The sequence below is a fragment of the Ursus arctos genome, unplaced genomic scaffold, assembly GCF_023065955.2.
Source record: "Ursus arctos isolate Adak ecotype North America unplaced genomic scaffold, UrsArc2.0 scaffold_24, whole genome shotgun sequence".
NCBI classification, from domain to species: Eukaryota; Metazoa; Chordata; class Mammalia; order Carnivora; family Ursidae; genus Ursus; species Ursus arctos.
The window spans coordinates 20,683,263-20,709,715 of NW_026622919.1; the positions used below are offsets into that span (position 1 = coordinate 20,683,263).

The 26,453-nt window shown below is 41.2% G+C and overlaps 1 protein-coding gene and 1 long non-coding RNA gene across 2 annotated transcripts; one reads left to right on the forward strand and one right to left on the reverse strand.

Annotated features, from left to right (window-relative positions):
* The first annotated feature begins 1,331 nt into the window (after positions 1-1,331).
* On the forward strand, positions 1,332-5,878 carry KRT24 (keratin 24). Its single transcript, XM_026512883.4, has 9 exons — positions 1,332-1,599; positions 1,636-2,006; positions 2,815-2,897; positions 3,408-3,564; positions 3,827-3,988; positions 4,087-4,212; positions 4,534-4,751; positions 5,214-5,344; positions 5,528-5,878. Exons 1-9 carry the CDS (start codon positions 1,332-1,334, stop codon positions 5,629-5,631), a joined length of 1,620 nt encoding a protein of 539 aa, XP_026368668.2. The 3' UTR covers positions 5,632-5,878.
* Positions 5,879-9,991: 4,113 nt separating this feature from the next.
* LOC130544761 (uncharacterized) lies at positions 9,992-19,038 on the reverse strand. Its single transcript, XR_008961308.1, has 2 exons — positions 18,991-19,038; positions 9,992-13,606 (listed from the first exon to the last, which is right to left on the reverse strand). It is a non-coding gene; the product is annotated as an uncharacterized LOC130544761 (long non-coding RNA).
* Between the last annotated feature and the right edge of the window lie 7,415 nt (positions 19,039-26,453).

Consider the following 26,453-nt stretch of genomic DNA (forward strand, 5'->3'; position numbering starts at 1 on the left):
TCCATTAAACAACTCCCCATTTCCCCTCCACCCAGCCACTGGCAACTACCATCCTGTTTTCTGTCTCTGAAACTGACTACGCCAGGTATTTCATGTAAGGGGAATCATACAGAAGTTGTCTTAACAAAAAAAGCAAAACAAAACAAAACTTTTAAACCAGAGAAACTACTAGCAGAGGCAAACGGAAATAATCTAAGATACAAAAGGGACAGAAAAACAGGAAGCAGAAAGTGAACTGGGGAGCATTCTAGATTTTGGTATCTATAAAATGATCCCAATCATAACATTAGTTATCGGAAGTGGATACATATCTTCTCTAAATATCTTTTCAACAAAAACAGAAAAAAACATGAGCAGAAAGTAGACTGGGGGAAGTCCACCATTTAGTATCTGTAAAATGACTCCAGGCATAACATTGGTTAGCAGAAGTGGATTCAGATCCCCTGCTCCAAATACTTAGAAAACAAAGATGAAATCAGCATCATCTTAGTTTCTTAAGATTTGACTCCAAAAAAGGAAGTTGAGTCTCAGGCTCAAATTCAATGAGAAAGAAGAGCATCTTTGTATCATCACACCGGTGACAATTAACCCCCATCTAAAAATGTTTCCAGTCTTTCCAGGACATTCTCTGCTCAAGTAAACATGTTGCTGAGATCTAACAGCACACGCAAGGAAGACTATTGTATTTAACTTTTTCTTCTCAACAGTGAAAATACCTAATCTGATCTCAGAATACAAGGGAAAATTCAACACAAACGTCCCCTTAGAAATATGCTGATTGAAATAATCATCGAGAAGGATAGTTAAGTAAATCTAAAACTAACGCTGGTGCTAAAGCTAATTTCAACTTTAAGCGGATAATATGAACAAAAGTTATGAGTTTGACGGGAAATTTCCATTCTCATCCTATTAAGTATTTTAATTGCATTGGCTAATCTGGGGATGTGTTCTTCAATTGGGAAATCATGAAGCAAAATGAATAGAATTACTCCTTCAGGAAAGAATTATAAGTCATCGAAACCTCTGAAAGATTACAACTATAATTCTGGGGGGAAAAAAGTTTTTGCTTTGCTCCACCTTATTTTTTTTCCTGACAGAGTAAATGCCCCAAGGTTCTGACCTAGCTTCAGAAAAAGAGCCAATAGAGTGGGTTCACCAAAAAGAAATTATCCAGTTCCAGATTAGCAAAACTATCATAGGGATTAAGAAGTGACACAGAAAAGGAACACCCTGCAAGTGTGTATATAAGGGCCAAAAGGCAGCTGGCAAATACGTTCCTCACCGTCACCTCTCCTCTTCACCCGGACAAGCTGAACTTCGGCAGGAGCACCATGTCTTGCTCATCTCGGGTCTCCTCTTCCAGGACTGGAGGCAGTGGCTTGGTTAGGGGGTCTGCTGGGGGGAGCAGCTTCAGCAGTGGAAGCAGATGCGGTCTGGGGGGTGGCTCTACCCGGGGCTTCCGAGGAGGAAGCGGCGGCTGTGGCCTGAGCGGGGGATCAAGCGGTGGCTTTGGGGGCAGCTTTGGAGGAGGTTTTGGTAGCTGCTCAGTAGGGGGTGGTTTGGGAGGAACTCTAGGCTCTGGGGCTGGCTTTGGAGGGGGTTCTGGCTTTGGAGGGGGTTCTGGCTTTGGAGGAGGTTCTGGCTTTGGTGGGGGGTCTGGCTTTGGTGGGGGGTCTGGCTTTGGTGGGGGGTCTGGCTTTGGTGGGGGTGCTAGTGGAGGCTTCTACAGCTATGGTAGTGGTATGGGGGGTGTACTGGGAGGTGGGATGGGAGGTGGTGCTGGTGATGGGGGGCTTTTCTCCGGAGGTGAAAAGCAAACCATGCAAAAGCTCAATGACCGTCTGGCCAGTTACCTAGACAAGGTCAGAGCCCTGGAGGAGGCCAACACTGACCTGGAGAACAAAATCAGGGAGTGGTATGAGAAATTTGGGCCTGGGAGTGGAGATGGTGGATCTGGAAAAGATTACAGCAAATACTATCCAATAATTGAAGATCTCCGGGGTCAGGTGAGACACTATCCATTACTGAGTTTCTATTATTTCTGTGTCTTTTGCTTTTATTCAGATCATATGCCATAATGAAGATTTCAAGTCAAGGAATTATTTAAAGACATATTTACTTGTTGTATATGTACAAAGGGACTTGGTGTGTTTTAACTACGACCGCACTGAATATGACATCCAACCACGCTAATTATCTGTTTGCATCTCAGATTGGAGTATTTCTACATAAGAGCAAAATTGATATAATGGGAGACAGCTAATTAACACATACATATAAGAATGGTGGCAATGAGTCAACACCAGCTTAATCTAATATTTTCATGATTAATTCTGGCAGGTTGACATAGATTGGTGTCTTGGCTAGATTTAAATCATCTTCACAACTGTTTTTCTTCCTAGAAAATTGGGTGCAAATATTGTAGGAGCTTGTGGCAGAATCTGACATGTTTAGCCACTGTTGTATGGAAAGTATTGTTTTAAAGACTTTTTAGAAGTAAAATGCATTTTTTGTACTATTTTCTGAAAGAACTTCTAGAATGACTGATTCTCCAAAGCAGCAGAAATAAGCAGAGGGTTGTACTCTATAAAACAATGTTCCATGCCTACTCCAGTAAATGTGCAAACTGTCACCTTTTTGCAGAAAGATGTAGTCCAGCTATACCCGATTATCAATAAAGATGTCATTACTAAGCAAGTTTTCAAAACAATTTGCCTTGAAAAGCCAACTCGAAGGACATCTAGCCTCAGAGGTGGGCATGCAGACACAGGTAAAAAGCATCCATGATTCATTCACCATTATTGCCTTTTCTAGATCATTACTGCCACTATGGAAAACGCTGGGATCGTTTTGCAGATCGACAATGCCAGATTGGCCGCTGATGACTTCAGACTGAAGTAAGAAAAGCAAAGACTTGCAAACAAATGTTGTGGGGGAAAATAAAATGCAATCTGTCTGTTTCATTTATTCTAAATTTAAAGAAAATACCTTTTAGGGGAGCAAGACCTAAATCTACAAACATTCCAAGGGTAAATTTTAAAATCCATCACTCCACTCTAAAAAAGAAACAAAAAAAGAGGGAAAGTAAGATGAAACTTTTGTTCTAAAAATCTTAGCTGTCAATAGAATTAATCTTTGGTTCATAATTTTCTTTCCAGGGGAAAAGTTCCTAAGAGAAAATTCAGTAGCCTTCGTTTATCAAATAGCTCAGAGGGGGGCACCTGGCTGGCTCAGTCAGAGAGGCAAGGGGCTCTTGATGTTGGCCGGTCAGGGTCGTGAGTTCAAGCCCCATGTTGGGTGTAGAGATTACATAAACAAACAGCTCAGAGGAAAAATCTTTTTCTTGAATATGTAAGAATGGATGGACTCTGAAGTGCTCTATCCTGTCCTACTGCTGTCCTTTCCAGGTATGAGAATGAGCTGTATCTTCGGCAAGCCGTGGAGGCTGACATCAATGGCCTGCGGAAAGTTCTGGATGACCTGACCATGACACGCTCTGACCTGGAGATGCAGATTGAGAGCCTCAGCGAGGAGCTGGCCTACCTGAAGAAGAACCACGAGGAGGTAGGAACACCTTCCACGTCATTAAATGACTTTGGCCTACCTATTTTCCCCCACATCCATTCTGTAAAAATAAAATAAGTTTCATCTAAATGGATTTCCAACTCCTATGATCAAGAGTAGTCATGAGCAAATTACATCTGAATTTAGTGGGAAGCGAGGGTAGCCTTCAGTGTCCTAGTTTCAATTTTTTGTTGGCTGGGCACATTTTAGGAAGACTTTGCTTTTCTGTTGTTATACTGTGGTCCTTTTCTCTTCACGCTAGGAAATGAAGAGTATGCAAGGAAGCTCCGGAGGGGACGTGACCGTGGAAATGAACGCTGCCCCAGGAACTGACCTGACCAAGTTACTGAATGACATGAGGGCACAGTATGAGGAGCTGGCTGAGCAAAATCGCCGCGAGGCCGAGGAGCAGTTCAACAAACAGGTAGATTATCCCTGCTGGATGCCTGAGCCGGCGTTCACACGCAAGCCACGACCTCTCATTTCTTCAGCCTGCAGTGACTGCATTTTCTTTTTCTCTAGAGTGCGTCACTGCAAGCACAAATTTCTACGGACGCTGGGGCAGCCAGTTCTGCCAAGAATGAGATAACAGAATTGAAACGTACCCTGCAAGCCCTGGAAATTGAGCTTCAGTCCCAAATGGCCATGGTAAGTGCAAAGAGGTTTGCAACATCTCTGACAGGGAGTCAAGCAATCCCATTTTCTTTCTTTGCCAAGATGTTCCACTTGGCACATAATAAAAGCAGCATTAGGAGAACTCGCCTGGGGTTGTAGAAAGCATAAAACATTGCAGTTAAAGATAATATACTCCCATAGAAGATTTAGCTTAAAGAAAAACAGTTATGCCAAGAAAAACTAAGGAACCAATGATAGAACAACACAGCTTGTAACTTGAAGGTGTCCTTCTCTTAGCACCTTATAAAAAAATGAATTTTTCATCATGAAGCTTTAATTTGCTTGTTCTCTTAGAAAAGCTCCCTGGAAGCAACCCTGGCTGACACAGAAGGTGGCTACGTGGCTCAGCTGTCAGAAATCCAGATGCAGATCAGCAGCCTGGAGGAACAGATCTGCCAGATCCGGGGCGAGACCGAGTGCCAGAACGCAGAGTATGAGCAACTGTTGGACATCAAGACCCGCCTAGAGATGGAGATCGAGACGTACCGCCGCCTGCTCGATGGAGAGGGAGGGTACGTGAAAGTCGTGAACCCACTCAGTGCGTTCCTTGGTGTACTTACGTTATGAAACCAAAAAGGGGTCTAGGGGCTGGGCTTGGTTTAAAAAGTCTGGGTTTTGGTTAAAGAGTCACAGTGGGGGCGCCTGTGTACTTTTGCTATGAAACCAAAAGGGGTCTAGGGGCTGGGCTTGGTTTAAAAAGTCTTGGACTTGGTTAAAAAGTCACAGCGGGGCACCTGGGTGGCTCAGTTGGTTAAGCGTCCAACTCTTGATTTCAGCTCAGGTCTTGATCTCAGGGGTGTGAATTCAAGCCCTGTGTTGGGCTCCACACCCAACTTAAAATAAGAAGAAGGGCCCTCCTCCGCCTCCTCCACAGACCAATCAAAAGACAATTATTCATCATGGAGAGCCCCCTGAGTGGAGGGTTTCTCCCATCTTGGCAAACAACAAAGGAAAACAATTATTTTTTCCTCTAGTGGTTCTGGTTTTGGAGGATCTGATTGTAGAAGCTCCGGATCCAGAAATTCAGGATCCAGAAACATGGGATCTAGGGATTTGTCCACATCTGGGGACTCAAGATCTGGAAGCTGTTCCGGCCAAGGAAGAGGTAAACGTTTCCCGCATGTTCGTGATCATTTTATAATGTAAAAGCAAAGGCATGCTTCTCTTGTCTAATCAAAAGCGTATACTACTGTTGACAGAATCTTAACCTGGAGAGAACTTACTTAAAGAATGCACTTGGATTTCTGTGATCGTTTCCAGACTGACGCTGTGATTCTGTGATTTTCAGATCCAAACAAGACCAGAGTGACTAAGACCATTGTGGAGGAGGTGGTGGGTGGCAGAGTCATCTCATCTCAAGTCAGCAACGTGTCTGAGGTGAGAGTTAAATAAGCAATTTCCAGATCAGCAAGAGTGTCTTTTGGAGAAAAACCGGAAGGACACAAATGAAGAAATCATGTCAATCTCACCATCTTTCTGGATAACTTCAGGAAAGAGTTTTCATCCAGAAATAGATGACCAAGCAATTTTTCTGCATCCTCTTTTTTTTCTGACTAGAATGCTCTTGAAAAAGTTGAAAAATGACAATCTTGCTCTAATCATTTTCATGCTTCAATAAACTTACTTTTGCAAGTTAACTAAATGCTTCCTGAAATTTTTAAAGAAATTCAATATTGTACCTAGAAATAAAGCTATCAGTCATGATCTCACTTCATTGTTATGTTACTAATATTAATTCGTTATTAACATAGTCCCCTCTTCATAAAAATCAAAACAGTAGCCATTTGGTATGTGGGCATTTCTAGCAACATCTCACTGGAACTCAGTGATAGCTGAAATTAGACCTTAGCATCCCAAAAAAAAGTCGTGGGAAAGAAGATGGGATATGTGATAGAGCACCAGATTTCTGAAAACCTTGAAAGCCCCAAAGAGAAAAGATCTCAGATACTTGTACCCTTACGAAATCTAGCCATAACTCTAGCCGAAAACTGTCACTTTGCCAAGGTGGTGTTTCCTTTTCCCACTCTCCATTGCTGAAGTTTTTACCCCTGAGTCATCCACTTGGCTCCATCTTGTCTTGCGTGGGATAATGAAGCCCGTTAAAGTAGGGTGGGAGGTGGCAGAGGGTCAGTCCCAGGAAGAACTAGACACAGGACAAAGCCAAGCCGGGTAAGGACTTTCCCATTCAAGGAATTTAATAGGACCAGATCACAAATTAGAAAATCAACCCCACAAGCCACTCCTCAAGAAAAGAACTTGAGACTTGGCACAAAAAGCCTAATTTAAAATCACAAAGGATAAACCTGAACATAATTTATGCCAATTGTAACTTCAAATAAAAAATCAATAAGACTTTGCATCAGAAACCAGGGAGGTACTGTATGGTGACTAACATAATATAATAAAAAAACATTTAAAAAAATCAATAAGAACTGTATACGAGTATCAAATTTTAATAATCAAAAACAACCCAGGAAATGTAGTTTTTCATTTGCTAGGCATATTGAATAAAACCTAAACACGAACCTGCGAGCACACTGAGACTTCGGCTGTAACAGATCCCCGCAGAACAGAGGTAATAGCTAAGCACAAAACCAGTACTCAAAAAGAGCAACGTTGTCTTAAGTCAAACATATGTTTCCTATCAAGCCATTACAGTAAATTAAACCTTGGATATTTTTCCTCTACTGAAAAGTTCGGAAATATGAACTAGCTGATCTAGGCTGGATTAATGGTGGGGGGACACAAATGGAAACCAGCTGTGTGCAGGTTCCAGCCCCCTGGGTCATCACGGCCACATCAGGGAAGCCTTGCTCTGTGAGTCTTCCCAGATGTAGTCTTCTAGTCCTGTACCACCTGGCACCTACATTGATGACTGGTATTATCCTCATGTCAAAGCAACAATATGCAGCTACTCTGAAAATCATCTTTAGGTGAAAACCCTCATTCTGGGTTTCCTTGGCATGTGTTAAGATGCTGCATTTGTACTAAATGATCATTTGTGGAAAAAGCCAGAACATACTGAGATGCAGTAGCATATGTTTCAAGCATTTCAATTTTACAGCTGAAATTACTGAACCATTTTGGATCCTGAAATTTACTTAGAGTACTGAATGAAATGTTAAGGATAAGGTGTTCGCACATTATGACCTGCTCTAAGATCACTTCAAAACCACATGCCATGAAACTGCATATGTTTTATTCTGGAACTTGAAAGTTCAGCAACCCATCAACTTTTAAATGAGAGTGGAAGAGCCAGTGCCTACTTGCATATGGATTTTCACCCGTTGACTTCTGATTTAGAGATTCGCGTGGCTGTTCTTGTCATTCTGACCTCAAGGGACAATGGGCAAGAATGGACATGGTACCCATCCTCACAAAGATTAGAAGCAAGAAACAAGGTTTGTAGTAGGCAGAGAAGAGGAACAGCCAAAGGATTTGAGACTCTATGGAAAATAGCCTAAACTTGCTTAATGACTTCATGGAATTAGATGCTGTTCAAAAGACCTATAAGAGAAGACAAAGTGATGAGTATAAATGAGCCAGAATGTAGCTCAAGTAATATTTTCAAGTTACCTCCTCCATTAACCAAATACTACTGCATGTAATTCACTTCAAAAAATTATCAGTGGCTCAAATGGGACACTTGAAAAATATTGGTCAAGTTCTTTTAAAAACAATTTACTCATTGGTAATATCAATGGCAATATGAAATAGTAAGGTGGAAAGGAGCAAACACTGTGATAACACTTCAACCAATTGTTTTTATATTAGCATTTAAATGGCATATAGACGACAAGCCCAGAATGCATCACTGATCTATCATGCATCAAGTACATGGATTCCTGGGGAGTTGGGGGGGGGGGGTTTATTTCATTAACCAAATCACAAGGAACATGAAACCATATAGGAGCTCATTAAAACTGCAATAGGACTGCATCACATGCCCCCAGCTTGCTTCTTACTGACACTGTAGAGGTGGGGAGTGTTTCACAACATCCCAACCTCTGTCAATTCATTCTAACACCCTAACCTTAGAAACATGCACTGCTTTTAGATTGACTCATTGCTTGCAGCCAGCTGTAAAATAAATTACTCCGAATGATTTTATATAAGTTTGCCTAAGACCAAGAAGTCAGGTTCTTAAGTCTCCATGATGGTTTTTATGCAAACAATGGCTTTGTGGCACCGTTACAAGAGAAGGTAACTGTGCTCTCCCCACTGAGTGTTCCATACCCAAAAGTTTCCATGAAGATCCAGTATTCATGCTTGTGATATCTATAATAACAACATTAAAAAAATCACAATTTTTTCAAACTTTTATATTTAAGATTTTATTTTTTTTTAAAGATTTTACTTATTTATTCGACAGAGATAGAGACAGTCAGCGAGAGAGGGAACACAAGCAGGGGGAGTGGGAGAGGAAGAAGCAGGCTCATAGCAGAGGAGCCTGATGTGGGGCTCGATCCCATAACACCAGGATCACGCCCTGAGCCGAAGGCAGACGCTTAACCATTGTGCCACCCAGGCGCCCCTAAGATTTTATTTTTAAGTAATCTCTACACCCAACATGGGACTCGAACTTACAACCCAAGATCAAGCGTCACATGCTCTACCAACTAAGCCAGCCAGGCACCCCTACAGAGTTTTATTTTATTTCATTTTATTTTGCTTTTTTTTTAACTTTATTATTTTAATTCAATTAATGAACATACATTGTAGCATTAGTTTCAGAGGTAGAGTTCAGTGATTCATCAGTTGTATATAACACCCAGGGCTCATTGCATCATGTGCTCTCCTTAATGCCCGTCCCCCAGTTACCCCATCCTCCCGCCCACCCTCCCCTCCAGCAACCCTCAGTTTGTTTCCTATGGTTAAGAGTCTCTTATGGCTTGTCTCCCTCTCTGATTTCATCTTGTTTTATTTTTCCCTCCCTTCTTCTATGCTCCTCTGTTTTGTTTCTTAAAATTCCACATATGAGTGAAATCATATGATAGCTGTCTTTCTCTGATTGACTTATTTTGCTTAGCCTAATACCCTCTAGTTCCATCCATGTTGTTGAAAATGGCAAGATTTCATTTTTTGATGGCTGAGTAATATTCCATTGTGTATATATACCACATCTTCTTTATCCATTCATCTGTCGATGGACTTCTGGGCTCTTTCCATAGTTTGGCTATTGTGGACGTTGCTGCTATAAACATTGGGGTGCAGGTGCCCCTTCAGATCACTATATGTGTATCTTTGGGGTAAATACCTAGTAGTCCAAATGCTGGGTTGTAGGGGAGCTCTATTTTCAACTTTTTGAGGAACCTCCATACTGTTTTCCCGAGTGGCTACACCAGCTTGCATTCCCACCAGCAGTGTAAGAGGGTTCCCCTTTCTCCACATCCTTGCCAATATTTGTTGTTTCCTGCCTTGTTAATTTTAGCCATTCTGACTGGTGTGAGGTGGCATCTCATTGTGGTTTTGATTTCTATTTCCCCGATGCCGAGTGATGTTGAATATTTTTTCATGTGTCTATTGGCCATTTGGATGTCTTCTCTGGAGAAATAACTGTTCATGACTTCTGCCCATTTCTTGACTGGATTTTTTTGTTCTTTGCATGTTGAGTTTGATAAGTTCTTTACAGATTTTGGATACTAGCCCTTTATCTGATAAGACATTGGCAAATATGTTCTCCCATTCTGTCGGCTGTCTTTTGGTTTTGTCGACTGTCTCCTTTGCTGTGCGAAGCTTTTTATCTTGATTCAGTCCCAATAGTTCATTTTTGCCTTTGTTTCCCTTGCCTTTGGAGACATGTCTAGCCAGAAGTCACTGTGGCTGAGGTCACAGAGGTTGTTGCCTGTGTTCTCCTCTAGGATTTTGATGGATTCCTATCTCACATTTAGGTCTTTCATCCATTTTGAGGTTTTTTTGTGTATGGCGTAAGAAAGTGGTCCAGTTTCATTCTTCTGCATGTGGCTGTCCACCCTACACTCGGTTAGGCACCCAACTCTTGGTTTCAGCGAGGGTCGTGTTCTCAGGATCATGAGATCGAGCCCCCCCCTCGGGCTCCATGCTCACTGTGGAGTCTGCTTGAGATTCTCTCTTCTTTTCCCTCTGTTCCTCCCCGCTTGTGTACTCCCTCTCTCTAAAACAAATAAATAAGTAAATCTTTAAAAATAATAATAAATAAGAAGTTGACTGGTGACTTTTATTCTAATCTCCCACCCAGAATAGAAATTCTTCCTGAAAGATTATTCTAAGCCTCCAGTCTCTGGTTGAAGATACCCAGAGCTTGCAAAGTCATGACTTGGGAAGGCAGATCATTCGATGTAAGAACAGGTGTAAAGTTAAAAGTGGCTTCCTTACATGGAGCCCGATCTGTTTCTCTGTTCAGCAATTTGATCCTGGTTCAGGCCTTTGGAGCTATTTTTAAATGGCCATGGGTCTTTTCTTTTCTAAACAAAATTCCCAATTTCTTGAGCCATGCCTCCTCTGACATTGTTTCCATATTCTTCATTAACTAGACCACACATGTTGGATATTACAGACATATTTGCAATTAATTAGTCCTCTTAAACGATGGCACCCAGAATTAAACACAAAGATCAAGAGCAGTGGGAAAATGGCCCCTGGGCTTCTGTAAATCTTTTGATATAGTCTAACTTCAGCGGCCACAGCATGTTCACAATTGTTGGGGTGGAACTTTCACAGAGACACTTTATCCTTCCACTGATGTTTTAGTCCCCCTTTCTTTTTAACTCCTGGAACTTCCTTTTATTATTCTATTTGCTTTACAAACTCTTACCCATTTGGGGTCATCATTTTACCTTGAAAGTTTTTTAAATATATTTTTGATTCTCTCATCCAACATATTCAATATGTTTGTATCACTTAGAAAAAAATGCAACAAAATCGAAAATGCAAGCTGTATCACACCTCAGCCCCCCACCCGCCCATCGCAGATATCAGCTTGACGTAAATGTCTCCTAAATAAGCCATTTGAATATTTTATTCTGTGTTCAATTGTTTCAATGTTAACAAAAGTTTTAAGAAATGTTTACTTGGTGTTTGAAGACATAGGAATAGACTCAGAGTCCCTTTAAGTAAAATGAAGCAAAAGCCATGCGGAGAAAGAACATCAAGTGACATGGAATTTATTTACCAAAAAATATCGTCCTTCTAGTGCAACTGCTTTAGTTAAAGATGATAGACAGATAGATGATAGATTTATTTCACTGCCTCTGACAATACACATAATGAAGAAGAACGTGTTTTATAATATGGACATCATGGGGGGAGGGGCTTCCCATTATAAAAAGGCACCTGGAGAGAGGAAGTAGGGTATGCTATGCTTATAATCTCCAAGGTTAGGTAATCTGCTGTGATTCAAAATCTGCATATGTTGAATTTACCCACAGAAGGAGCAAGGGGCAGCCACAGCTGAGGTTTACAAGAACCTGGAGAAACTTAAACCATTGCTATTTAATAGTAAATCGAAACATTATAGTGTATCAGTTCCTCCTTTTCTCTTTAACTTTCTTGGGGGTCCTGCGCTTTCATAAAATAAGAATATACAGTTAGATATTATTAATCATTTCAAAAACCCAAACCATGGGACGCCGGGGTGGCTCAGTCAGTTAAGCATCTGCCTCTGGCTCCGGTCATGATCCCAGAGTGCTGGGATCGAGCCCCACATCCCCACATCCACCTTCCTGCACAGCAGGGAGTCTGCTTCTCCCTCTCCCTCTGCCTCTTCTCCCAGTTTATGCTCTCTCTCACTCACTCTCTCTCTCAAATAAATAAATAAAATCTTTAAAAAAAAAAAAGCCCAAAGCAGGCTTTGAGAAAAATTTAACACTTAAAATTTTATTTTCTTACAATTGGCAAAAGCAAGAAAAAAATAACAGAAGAATATTAAAAGGAATCTGACCATTTTCTCTTCCTACATTTTATTCTTATTTAAGACAGGATACATAGAGTAAGAATCAACCACTTTCTGTTACTTTACCAGAAATCCCTAAAATTGATTTCAGATATCTTCATCTGAAAAGATGGTATATTTATCATATAATTCCAAAGGAAAATAAATTGTTTTAAGCACAGTCATCAAAATGCATGAGGACAGAAATGCAATAAGTGAAAATACAAGTTGAAGTAGGCTGGTAGCCTGCAAATGTTACCTGCTTCACTTCTCCAGTGTGAGATAATAAATACCTGAAGGCATGTTCTGTGTTTTAAAATAAATAAGACACTCTACGGAGTTTAACAATTAACGAAACGATAATTTAGTGTTACAGATGTCACTGAAAATCTTTCAGGTGATAGTATCAGAGAGGAAACACCCACTTTATCAACTAGAAAAGGAGGTACTAACTGATAACTCCCTAATACTCTCCTGGAGGTTGGTTTTTGCAGGACTGAAACCCTTCCAACCTGTCCCACTTCGCCCAAAAATCTAGCCTATGGCAATTAGATTCTGATCACAGGAAAGGAAGAATCCTAGTTGGCGGGGGATGGGGGGGCATCTCCTCAGGTGGAGCTTTTTGTACCAACTTTGGGGGTGCCAGGCAGGGAGGAGGTGAGAGCGGGCTGCCCTCTGATAATGAGAAGGATACGATGTGAAACCCAATGACCCTCTCGCAGTCAGCCCGGACAAGATGGCGCTCTGGAGCAGGCAAGCCATTCACTTGAACATGAAATCAAAGCACGGTATAAGAAATTTGGACCTGGGGCAATGGTCAAGAAGTAAAACAGGACTAAAGAAGTATCACCAGATAATTGAGGAACTTAGAAACAAGGTAAGACATTTTGCTGCTGCTGGACAAGAGAACGCTATGAAAAGTGACAAAATAGGAAAAGATGGAGACCATCTGACACCATTACCGTATTTTCCTCAATTTAACCAGATGAAGGAATTGAACAAGCAACAGAATATCCTTCTGAGCTATGTTCAATTTTTTTTTCTAATTTTCTTACTTGTCTATACTTCATGTTCTGGAAGGAATTATAGAAATGTTTTGAAAATACTTAAAATTAAACTAAGTAAATAGTCTGCAGTTGTTGTATCCTCAAAAGAAGAGATAAATGCGGGAAAGATATATTTAGACAACTGTTTAATGTGTTTGTCCTTAAAGAACCACATACATATAAAATTTCTGTGAAGACCCTGACACAGGCCTTGCTAAAATATCAGTGTACAGAAGTTCAGAATGTGAGGGCAACAAACGGTTTTTTTGTGTGTCCTGCTTTTCCATATATCACATGCAACCACGAACACCACCAGCTTCACGCTCCAGACTGACATCGTAAAATGAGCAGCTGAAGACTTCAGACAGAAGTCAGGTGTGGCTACCATCAACAGCACAATGGAAAACATCAGCTATGGAAAGAAACAATAGGGGACACCAGGCTTATTTTTATACTGAAATCAAAAGTGACAAGAAGAGTACTGTTCTTTTTAGAAATTAATGAAATCCTAAAGATAGAAAAATTTTTTAGCTGAATACACTAGAGAAGGCCATTATTTACAAAAACATTCCCATGGTTCCATGCTCAAAGAATCATTGCCTAGTTTAGAAGCAAGAACTTTTATGAATTAGGTATGTCTTAAGTAAGGTTCCTAAAAAGTACCATTATGTGTTTCTGAAAATTCCTTAATTCCCTTCTTTACATGTGTGTACAAGGCCCTCACAAGCAAGAGAGAAATAAAGTGTGGCGACTTTGTCCTAAGAAATAAAAATGCTAGAGGGCTTTCCTCAAAGCTTTTGGCATCTCATATGCTGTACCCCCCTTCCCCCCAAAATGTGAAATGTGAATAGCAAATTATATTTACAACAAATATTAAACTGAAACTTGGCATTTCTGGAAACAGTCCTTTAAAAGACTGTTCAGAATAGAGTATTAACACAAACTTAATAACCACTGAGAGCACCTGAAACTGTTCAGGTTTGGCTCTGAACGAGCCCTGTGCCAGAATGCGGCCACTGACAGCCACGGCCAGTGCAGAGTCCAGGATGACCTCACTGCTTCCAACACTGATCTGGAAATGCAGATTGAAACCTGGCAGAGGACTTCGCTGATCTCATGAAGAGCCATGAAGGTGTGTGTGTGTCCAGAGGCTGAAGTATAACTTGCCTCTTTCTTATTTCTTGTCTTCAATTCCAATCTAATGATGAGGTTAAGGAAAATTCTTTTTTTTTAAAGATTTTATTTATTTATTTATTTGTCAGAGAGAGAGAGAGAGGGAGCAAAAGCAGAGGGAACGGAAGGCAGATGGAGAAGCAGCCTCCCTGCCGTGCAAGGAGCTCAATGTGGGACTTGACCCCAGGGCCCCAGGATCATGACCTGAGCTGAAGGCAGACGCTTAACCAACTGAGCCACCCAGGCATCCGGAGGTGAAGGAACATTCTAATAAACGAAGTGAATTCTAATGCCATCATGGTTCAATCCCTTGACGGTTGTTTCCCATTCTGGAAACTGAAGTCCCACCAGAAATTGCAGGCTCTGACGGGCATGTGGAGACGGTCGTCATACCTGGAGCTACTCTAACCGGGCTCCTCAATGACCTGAGATCTCCCCGTGAAGCCCTCACTGAACAGAATCACCAGGATGTTAAAATTAGGTTCAAGGACAAGGTAAACTAAAAATCCAGTCAAGGTCAGAAAATTAGGACGACTTCCGTTCCCTGATAAATGGCCCTGTTTTATAATAGCATTTCAGAGCCGAATACTGCTTCAGCAGATCCCGCATCCAGTCCGGCTAAGGTTCAGACGAATGAGCTAAAGTGGATATTCAGGCCATGGAGCTAGAACCCGTCTGCAGGAGCCCTGGTAGGTAACAGTCTCCTCCTGGGTGTAGACGCCAAATCCAATTTGTCCTCAGGTAATTTCATGATTTCACCTCAACAAAAGGTCCCCAAAATATTCTATTCCCTATGAAATTTATTTTTAAAAGCTCTTAAAATGTTGAGATCTTTGGCTTCTTAAGTGCGAATTCACACCGGAGAGTGTTCATTTAATACATGAAAAATATCTAGAAGCAAAATTAACTGCACCCGTCAACCCCTATTTTGAAAATACTCCAGCTCCTGAATCAGCTAAGACACCGCAAATGTCGACATGAGCTCGCTGTTAGAGAAACACTGGGCTGGCGCTTTTCCAGAATGAGATCACTTGTTTCTGTCTCCAGGTAGGTGGTAAGGCAGGACTCCTGTCTGAAAGCTTAAGAGAATTAATCTAGGTGAAGTGGCTTCTCGAAGATCCAGCTAGGAGTTCCTTCAGTATCAAGGAGTTGTGTTTTAATTAAGAAGATTTTATACATTTTTATTAAGAAAATTTATACATTTAAACTTGAATAACAATGTTTTCCTTTTTAAATCAATGTTCAGGGGCGCTTGGGTGGCTCAGTGAGTGAAGCATCTGCCTTCGGCTCAGGTCATGTTCCCCGAGTCCTGGGATCAATCCTTGCATCGGGCTCCCTGCTCAGCAGAGAGTCTGTTTCTCCCTCTTCCCCTCTGCTTGCATGTGACTCTCTCTCTCTCAAATAAATAAACAAAACCTTTTTTAAATAAATGAATGAATACATAAATAAATTTTCACTTGTACTCCCAAAAGACAAGATTATTTGCAATAAGCGTTTTTCAAGTATCTGATGTTTCAGAAGCTGTGAGATAGGAAACAGGATAGCGGTGGCATTTCTGTCTTTTGGGCACACTTGAACTGTAGGGAAGCTTTTATTAAACTGATAATGCATTAGCCAGTTGCTCTATTTTGCATTAGCCTGGTAGACCGGAGCCCCAGTCCTAGGCTGTCTCTAAACTCAGAGTGTGACCTTAGATAAGTCACTCTTCCAAAAGTATCCATCTCTAGACCTCATTTTTCCTTTATCTATAAAACAGGGGAGTTGGTCATCCGTAAGGTACTTTCCAATTCTCAGATCTATGACTCTATGCAACTCAATTTTAAGAACAATAAAAAAAATATCAAGGTGGTGAAATGAATTATAGTTATAGTGAATTAAAATTAGGTCAGATTTACCCTAATTCAAGGGGTTTGCTGAAACTTTTGTAATACATAACAACCAATGTCAGGTTCTAAGGTAGGATGTATCAACCTTGACACTCTAGACATTTGAGGTTGGATAATTCTTGGGCAGGGGGTGGCTGTCCTGTACAACCTTATCAGTTGTAACGGCATCCATAGGTTTATCCACTAGACACCAGTAGCATCCCCCATCATCCTTTGTGACAACCAAAATGTCTCCAGATGTTGCCATATGCCCGAAAGAGGAGCAAAGACATCCTTTTGAGAACCGATGCTCTCCATATGCAAGCAGCATTTTCATTCTCCACGAAAGCAAGTGCTCACCACAGTTCGAAATGCTTGGCTTGGTACAAGACACAGGGTGAAGTACCCTCCTTCCCTCAAATCTGAAAACTTCACTCCCTTGGGGCCCCTGGGTGGCACAGTTGGTTAAGCGTCTGACTCTTGGTTTCCACTCAGGTCATGATCTCAAGGTCTTGAGAATGAGCCCCTTGTCAGGCTCTGAGCTCAGCGAGGAGTCTGCTGAGGTTTCTCTCTCCCTCTTCCTCTGCCCCTCCCTGCGTGCATGCCCCCCCAAAATAAATAAATAAATCTTAAAAAAAAATTCACCCCCTTAAAACATAGTGTCCAAGTGGAAAAGGTTATCTCTGTTTTACTTGAAAGAGAAAAGGCTAGACTAGAGGAGAGAAGATAGCTATGCATTGTGTCTTCTTTCTTGCAACCTGAAGAGGAACACTTTCTGATACTTATCTGCCTAAATAACTCTTGGTTTCACCTTTTCTCTGGGGAAAACTTCAAACTTCACAATATCCTCAGAAAACATCCACGGAAGTCAGGCCGACAGAATCTGAGGCCAGCTCCCAGACTCAGCTTTCACAGCCCCAAGTGTGCATAGTGACCCTGGAGATCCAGGTCCTCAAGTTCGCAGGGAGGGAGAGAGCCAGGGTGCAGGCTGCCAGCATCTACACCAGGATGCACCCGGAGAATGACATGGGGGCCTACCACCACCTGCTCCAGGGACAGGGCTGGTACGGGGGCAGCTGCGAGTTTGGTGAAGAAGTGGAGCAGGTGGGGCTGGCGGCAAGGATAGGTATCTAGTTGCTCCTGCTGACGTTCTTAACTAAATGCAACAGTATTATACCACAAGGGCCGAACAAACTTCCACAAGGCCCATCCTGGAAGTACCATTTTTAATACCCCCCTTTGCCAGCTCTATAAAGGCCGTGACCGAGGCCTTGATTTACAAACTCCCCCCCCCCCAAGTTCGTCCAACTGAGCTGACGTTTAGGGCACCACCACGGCTCTACTTCTCCTGCTCAGAAAACAAACACATTCTATCCAACATATTATATGCTTAACAGTCATTCGGGGCCATGTAATTCAAAAACAGAAGGAATAAAAATACAAGAAGTTAAAATTCAATGTCTTCAACTCAGAGTCTTTAAAAACAGTCCTGGGTATTACAATTTTTATGACTATCTCAAACAATCAATATAGACTATAAGATGTGCTGTTTTTCTTTTCAGTCATGAGTTTGAAACTGGATCAGAAAGAGGAAATAAAATTAAGGGTAAGTTCGATAAGAAAGATTTTCCATTATCCTATTTCATTTTCTTTGGAGGAACAGTATATTCCTGGTCCAAGAGAGTTGTGTCTTTATATGAATTTATCATTTATATTAAGCAATGAAAGACATATGAAACCAAGGCTCTGATTGCGGAATAGTTTCAACTGAGATATTTGTCAAAATAGTACTGTAACTTTTTCTTTGAAATATACGCCTATGGAAATAATAATAAATGTCCTAGAAGCTTTTACTACATCATACTTATATGCTTTCCTTCCAACATTGTTCAACTCAGAATGTGGGGAGATATTTTATTTTATTTTATTTTATTATTTTATTTTATTTTTGAGAGAGAGAGAGCCTGCAGGGGGTGAGAGCAGAGAGACAGGGAGAGAGAGACTCTTAAGCAGGCTCCATACCCAGCACAGAGCCTGACGTGGGGCTTGATCTTATGACCCTGAGATCATGACCTGAGCTGAAATCAAGTCAGATGCTTAACTGACTGAGCCACCCAGGTGCCCCTGGGGAGCCAGGTTAGTGCACATTTACTTGAAAGGTCAAAGGAAATAAAGAAGGAAAGAAGACAGACTAAATAAATAAAGATGCTTCATGGAAGACAAAATGTGATGAAACAAGGTTTAAGCTAATAGGTGAGTTTAAGACCATTTTTCAAACTGCAGATTCTGACCTGTTAGTAGATCTTTAAAAATATTAGGTCACAGTCAGCATTTTTAAATGGAATGAAATAGAAAACAGTAGAGTACATGTTAGCTATGAATGGTAAATATTATTCTACAAAAGTTTTGTTTTAATTATATATGAGTGTGTGTGTGTTGTGTACCGATGTTACAGCAAAAATGCATTTCTCTTACGGGTTGCAAAAATAAAGTCGGAAAGCTACCGGGTTGTTTTGGTTTTGTGGTTTTGAGGGGTTTTTTTTGCAACCTTTCTCTACCTCTATCAGTTCATCTTCCATACTGCTGCTGGAACCACCTCCTAAATTTGGACCACATCATTCAGGCACTGTTCCAAGCATTTCATATGTGCCAACTAATTCAATTCTCACTATGGCCCTGTGAGGTATCCCCATTTTACAGATGAGGGAACTAAGACACAGAGCAAGTTATTAAGTTGGCTAAGGCAGTCGTAGGTTACCTTTCCAAGTTTCTGGCATAGGTCCCTCTGTGGATGAATCGACAGTCTAGAAAGAGAAAGAATATATGTAAATATGTAAATATATAAATAATAAAGCACTAACCGTAATTCTGATGGGACTTTATCAAAATCACTCCAAATTAGTGAAGCTTTAAAAAGTAAAGACAGGGGGCGTCTGCTTTCGGCTCAGGGCGTGATCCCAGCGTTCTGGGATCGAGTCCCACATCAGGCTCCTCCGCTAGGAGCCTGCTTTTTCCTCTCCCACTCCCCCTGCTTGTGCTCCCTCTCTCGCTGGCTGTCTCTATCTCTGTCGATCTTTAAAAAAAAAATTAAAAAATAACAATAAAAATATTTAAAAAAAAGAAAGAAAAGCTCATGAAGCTCTAAAGCTACAATAATATAACAGTCCACACTCCTCAGTGAGCAAATATTAAAAAGACAATATCAAGTGTTGACAAGGATGTGAAACAACTGGAACATTCTGCAACTGGAACTCAACATCTACTATTGATGGGAGGATAAATCAGTGTGACCACTTTGGAAAACAGTTGCTATTATCTACTACAGTTGAAGAAGATACACTATGAACCAGAAATGCCTTTCATTCATTCATTCATTCATTCATTCATTCACCAAAATGAACCCTAAAAGACTACTACTTAGGATTTCTCAAAGACAGCTGAAAATGTTTCCCTATTTCTCAAACAAGGCTGATTTCAGTGACCATCCCTTCTAAGGCATGAGTCACTAGTTTTCTGGGTACTTGGAGAAGTTTCACAGGTAATGATTTTCGAGGATAACTGAGCTTGTTGTGCCTGCATGTCAACCTATCCCCAAATTTCATTTCAGGAGTCAGCAATGACAGAGGTATTGAGCCACTGGTGAGAGGAGATATTTGGGGGAAAAAAAAAAAGCAATTAAGAAGGAGTTGAAGCTTAATGGATTAGTATAATGAATTTTTCTGAAGGCAACGCTGTGAAAATATTCATAAAAGGTGTGGCAGAATGTGGAATCACTGAAGGGCAACTATTCTGGGCCTACCAACAGTTTTGATTTTCATATAGACTGGACTACATTTCAGAAAGTTCATTAATTTCCAAATGTAATTGTTGAAGATTTAAGCCAAAAGACATCTTAAAATATATTAAACTTAAATTTTTTTTTTTTTTTTTTTTTTTTTTTTTTTTTTACTGAATAGTCCAGTGGTGTAAAAAGCCAAAGAGAAACAAAAGTCAAATTGAGGGGCCAAAAAATTTAGAGGAAACAAAAAACGCTCACTAATTTCAGAACACTTTGTACCACCAAACAGCGTAATACTGCAGAGGACTACAGTCTTCAAGAAATCAGCAACTGTGTTCAGCACTAAATCAGAAACTGAATCATGCACACTTTTATCTTAATACCAGATTATTTTTAATAGATAGCTCCAAACTTATCGATTGCTAAGTATGTGAAGTTATAGTTAAAAGTAAATGGTAGGGGTGCCTGGGTGGCACAGCGGTTAAGCGTCTGCCTTCGGCTCAGGGCGTGATCCCGGCGTTCTGGGATCGAGCCCTGCATCGGGCTCCTTCGCTATGAGCCTGCTTCTCCCTCTCCCACTCCCCCTGCTGTGTTCCCTCTTTTGCTGCCTCTCTCTCTGTCAAATAAATAAATAAAATCTTAAAAAAAAAAAAAAAGTAAATGGTAATATAGCTAAACTATCAAAGGTATATATAGAATCATATAGTCGAAAAGAAGGGGTTTTGATTTATTCAATCTCTAAGATTAACACTAAGAATTTATCAAAGAGAATAGGAAATGTCTCCCTAATTCTCAAACAGTGCTAACTTCAATGAACATATCATTCAGAGCGTGGTGGCTAGTTCTGTGGCTGCTTGGGGAGGTTTCAAAGATAATGATTTTTGAAGGTCAAAACTACTGATCCCAGCATTTTCTCCAAATGCGTAAAATTGTTCACAGAAATAGAAGTACTATTTTCACATAAAATGATATGATCTATAGAGGTAATTATGTTGCATTAAACTGAATAATTGCTGGGTATGCTGGATTAGTGTCTTTAATCTGAACACAGCCCACACCCAAGAGGAAGAGATTCTCATTCTATCCTAAATATACAACAGTAATCCCTAAGAGAGCAACTCTTCTCCTGGTTATACAATGAGAAAGTCAAAACAAACCTGAACCTCCAATGAACATTTCCAGAACCCAAAACATATTTTTGAGAGAAGTTTAACAATCTTCAATTAATTTTTAAGACAAGATATAAAGTCAATAAAAGATTATCTACTCTGATATTCATTTGTTCAAAAGCATTAAATGAACATTAAGGCTAAAGGATTAATGGCAAAACCATTAAATTAGTGGGAGTTGGGGCAGGTTCCAAAGAAATATAAAACATGCACACTGTGCCCTTGAGAATTTCACAATTTAGTTAAGGAAAAAATAATTACCAAGCATTTTGAACCTCACTTAAAGGTTGTGGAGAAATAAAACTTGTATTAATCTATATATTTTAAATGTCATTCATTTCATAGTCAAGGTTAGATAACACCTCCTCCAAGCCAGTGGGGAAATAAATTTTTTAAAATTTTTTTGTAGGCTAAAATTTCTTTTGCAAAATGTCTCTTTGTAAAAAGCCTTGATGTACTTCTTCTGAGACTCCCGTTTTGGGGGGTTTTTTGGTTTTTATTTTTTATTTATTTTATCTTTTTTAATTTAAATCAGTTAATTAACATATAGTGTATTATTAGTTTCAGAGGTAGAGTTCAGTCATTGATCAGTCTTATATAACACCCACTGCTCATTATATCAGTGCCCTCCTTAATGTCCCATCACCCAGTTACCCCATCCCCCCCACCTCCCTCCCCTCCAGAAACCCTCCGTTTCCAATGATTGAGTCTCATGATTTGTCTCCCTCTCTAATTTCATCTTGTTTTATTTTTCCCTCCCTTCCCCTATGATCCTCTGTTTTGTTTCTTAAAATCCCACAGGAGTGAGATCAGATGATAATTGTCTTTCCCCGACTGACTTATTTCGCTTAGCCTGATACCCTCTAGTTCCACCCATGTCATTACAAATGGCAAGATTTCATTTTCTTTTGATGGCTGAGTAGTATTCCATTGTAGGTATATACCACATCTTCTTTATCCATTCATCTGTCGATGAACATCTGGGCTCTTTCCATAGTTTGGCTATTGTGGACATTGTTGCTATAAACATCGGTGAGACTCCGGTTTTTATTTATCAAGCTTACTTAGAAAGAGATCCAAGGTATCTACAAGTATGAATGGGTTACCATGCTCACCGTGTCCTCCAAAGCTGTCCAACCAATCTGAGCAACTGGAAGGTACTCAGATACTTACAGACTGACCGGGAAGGTAGAAGCAAGGGAAGAAGAGAAAGATGGGGAGACAGAAAGAGATACCTCTGAGGGCAACTGTCAGGGAGCAGGGTCTGGCCCAGAGAATGTTGAAGGGCTCTGCAATGGCAGCCGAAAACCAAGGAGACAATGTGCATTATGGAGCAATAAGGCAGAAAGAGACACGGGACTCAGACGTTCCTTCTGGAGCGGGCACGTTCAGCCACAGCCAGTGTGGGCAGTGCAAGAGCATTTAAACCTGCAAATAGAACTCAGTAATTCAGGTCATTATGTGAAGACCAAGAAGCAAAAATAATACCCAAAAATCTACAAACTTGGGTTCCAGATAAGAACTATGTCAGACCTTTGAAGGCGATCCACCCACGTCTCATGCTGCTCACACACTCTGTCCTGGGCAAGCTACTGGAGAGGACAAAGCCTTACAATGCATCCCATTGTGTGGCTATCCCACAGTTAGTTCATGCGTTCATGTGCTGATGGACACCTGGGTTAGTTCCACCGTTTGGGTAGTGTGATCCGTGCTGCTACCCATAACGACAGAAAGTAAACCGATGGTTACATAGGCTGGGGGACGAGGGAAACATGGAGTGATAGGTACAGGCCTTCCTTCGAGGGGACGTAAGGGCTTCGGAACTACACAGATACGCTGGTCACACAACATTGTGAATGTACTAAATGCCAAAGAACTATACATTTTTTTAATTTTATGTTATATACATTTCATCTCCACTGAATTTTTTTTTAATTTCAAGGCAAAGCCTCCACCACCACCTGCCTAAAATGTAGGTTAACTACAAATAGAGAGTCTTATGTATTTTTATATAGGTTGCCTGTAACACGTAGGCCATCCTTCAAAGTCAAGGTTGTAATGACCACATTACACACGTGTTCTCAAGATAAACGAAAGAGATCACAAAGACAGAAAAGAATCTCACTTCCAGCAGATAGAACTCATTACACACACGTTCTCACGCTAAACGAAATCGAGTCCTCAGGTAAAGGACTTGACAGCATCATTTGTCACATGAGCTCATCCTTACTTTCCCCGGCGATCGCGTCACCACCTGTGTTAGCAGGTAGGTTTAGATAAAGGAAAAACGAGCTCCTCTTGACTTTAGGCAGGAGCTGGTTTCGGAGCGAGGCCCCCCCAGAGTTAGGCTCCTAGCCTCCTACAGAAACTGGGAGACAGGACTGTGTACCACCCAAAGATACAGAAGGTTCCCAAGTCCTTGAGAAAGACATTCCAGGGCCATAAAGCTGGCCAAAGGCTAATTTAGCTTTTTAAAAGGTTTACTTACATTTCAAAGAGACAAAGAAAGAATGTACAATTACCAAGTTTTACTGAAGTAAACACCCTAAGAAGAGACAGTGGGAGTGTGTGTGTCTTCCCTTATTTTCATCAGGGAGAATTAAGCCTCTTATTTTTAATTTGTATTTGCCCTTACAAGCCTTCTCTGATCCCCTCAGCAAAAAGTAATTACTCTCTCCTCAGAGGCGCTTTTCTCTGGCGCCTCCCACTTTCCAACCTCGAATTGAAGCAATTTCAGCAGGATCCGTATCTGATGCCTTTCTTCTTCCCTCCCGGTGCCCAGCACGCCACACAGAGCCACCACTCAGGAAAGGCCCCAGACAAACGGAAGGAACTTTGTAGCAATGGAAATATTCCGATTCGATTGTACGATGTCCATATCCTGGCTGCAATATTGTCCTAGAGTTTTCTAAGACAGTATCACTGGGGAATCTATTCTTTCCAACTGAATCTACAATTACCTCAAAATAAAAAAGTTCAATAAAAAAAATTAAAAGGCCCTTGAATACATAAACACACGTGCATTATCAACCATCACACACTAGTCACAGAACACGATAAAAAGAAATACAGGGGCGCCTGGGTGGCGCAGTCGTTAAGCGTCTGCCTTCAGCTCAGGGTGTGATCCCAGCGTTCTGGGATCGAGCCCCACATCAGGCTCCTCCGCTAGGAGCCTGCTTCTTCCTCTCCCACTCCCCCTGCTTGTGTTCCCTCTCTCGCTGGCTGTCTCTATCTCTGTCAAATAAATAAATAAATAAAATCTTTAAAAAGAAAGAAAGAAAGAAATACAGACCAAACTACAGAGAAGAAAATTCACAGCTGCATTCAGGGGAAGAGTGAAGGAGAATTAGGGGATGCCGTCAGGATGCTAGAAACTGCTGGGTGCGGTGGAAAACCTGTGAGATGAGCCTAAGTAAAAAACTGTTAAAATTTAAAAAATGTTAAAGAGAGAGGAAAAGAAGACAACAGAGATAATACCCAAGAAAGGGTGGATCTAAGTGCAAGGGATTCAATGGTCTAGAATAAACCAAGATGAGGAGGAAATAACGAAAAGTAGGCTTATCCAGAACACTAGAAGACCACAGGGCCAATGTCAACAGTGAGAGAAAGGGAGTTTAGAAAAAAATCAGTATTTCAAAGACAGAAAGGGAAGCTAAGGGAACAGGTGTCCAATTGGTGAGAAAGTTGTACTCGGGGCCCAGCAAAGACCTGTGTCCCAGGGATCAGAAAAGAAAGGCAAACATTGTAGCTCAGGTGGGGCCAGCAGACAGGTGCACAGTTTCAGCCCAAGAACTATACCTTCGGGCCACCTGGGTGGCACCGTCGGTTGGGCGTCTGACTCTTGGTTTCAGCTCAGTTTGAGATCTCAGGGTCGTGAGATCGAGCCCCGCATCGGGCTCCACACCCCACGTGGAGTTTGCTTGAGGTTCTCTTTCCCTCTGCCCCTCCTGCTCGTGCTCTCTCTCTCTCTCTCTAAAATAAAAATAAGTAAAGCTTTAGGGGAAAAAAGAGAACTAAACCTTCAAAGGTTGGGATTTAATGAAGGCACCTCCAGAGGAAAAGCGGATGGGGAAAAGGAAATTGAATTTCCTGAATAGTTTTGCTTCGTGCGTAGAGTCTGTAAAGCTCACAGTGTAACAGGAGTTGTGTTTGCAATACATGGAAACTGCATGTAACCGGGACCTTAATTTGCCCTCACCCCCTGGTGGCGCTCATTTTTGAGCGTGAAACTCTGTGTGTTGGGCTGCAAGGGAACCAAGAAGGAAGAGGAAGCACTGTAGGAAGATACGAGAGGAAATAGGATTGAAGGGCAGAGTCCTTGATTGGAGAAATGGCCCTGCTTTTCACTCGTTCCGGTGGCAAAGAATGAATTCAGTAGCTGCCCAGCGCTGGCCTGCACGTGGCCTACTACACCCCGCTTGCACACTCCGTACGAAATGTATGTGCAAGACGTCTTGTACATACACACGCGTTGCCCATGCACCTTGAAGCGTGCTGAAAAAATGCTGACAGATATATTCCAACACAAATCTTTGTCTAATTATATTCTTAACTGACACATGAAACAAGATTAAGTCATATCATGTGGAGGCATGTTCCTATGAGTAGAAAAACCAACAATGTAACAAAAAGGGGACAAACCAGTGAAGGCCTGTCACAAAACATGATTTTTCACAAGTACCCCCCCCCCCCAAAAATACATCTTTATTTGCTGACTAATGATGCATCTATAATCTTATTAAAATGCATGGGGCGCCTGGGTAGCGCAGTCGTGAAGCGTCTGCCTTCGGCTCAGGGCGTGATCCTGGCGTTCTGGGATCGAGCCCCACATCGGGCTCCTCCGCTGTGAGCCTGCTTCTTCCTCTCCCACTCCCCCCGCTGTGTTCCCTCTCTCGCTGGCTGTCTCTCTGTCACATAAATAAATAAAATCTTTTAAAAAAAAATGCATGACTGATTAAAAAAACATGGGATCTTCAGCTGCTGAAGAAATTACACTTAATAAATAATACCCCAGCTCTGTGGGATTATTCCCCGAATTAAAAAATCAGTTGGACTGATATGTCTGCCCAAAGAAAAGAAATTCTTATTGACGACTGCCTGGAGAAGAAATCCATTTAATATAACCTCGTGTTGCTGTCCGCTCTATCTGGCATGCTTGTTAGAATACAACCCGATCGCATCGATGCATAGGACAAAACATTAAATGGACTAAGATTTGTGACTCTTGTATACAACCAAATTAGGTACTTACAGGAGGCCCAAGTGCAGTGCGTA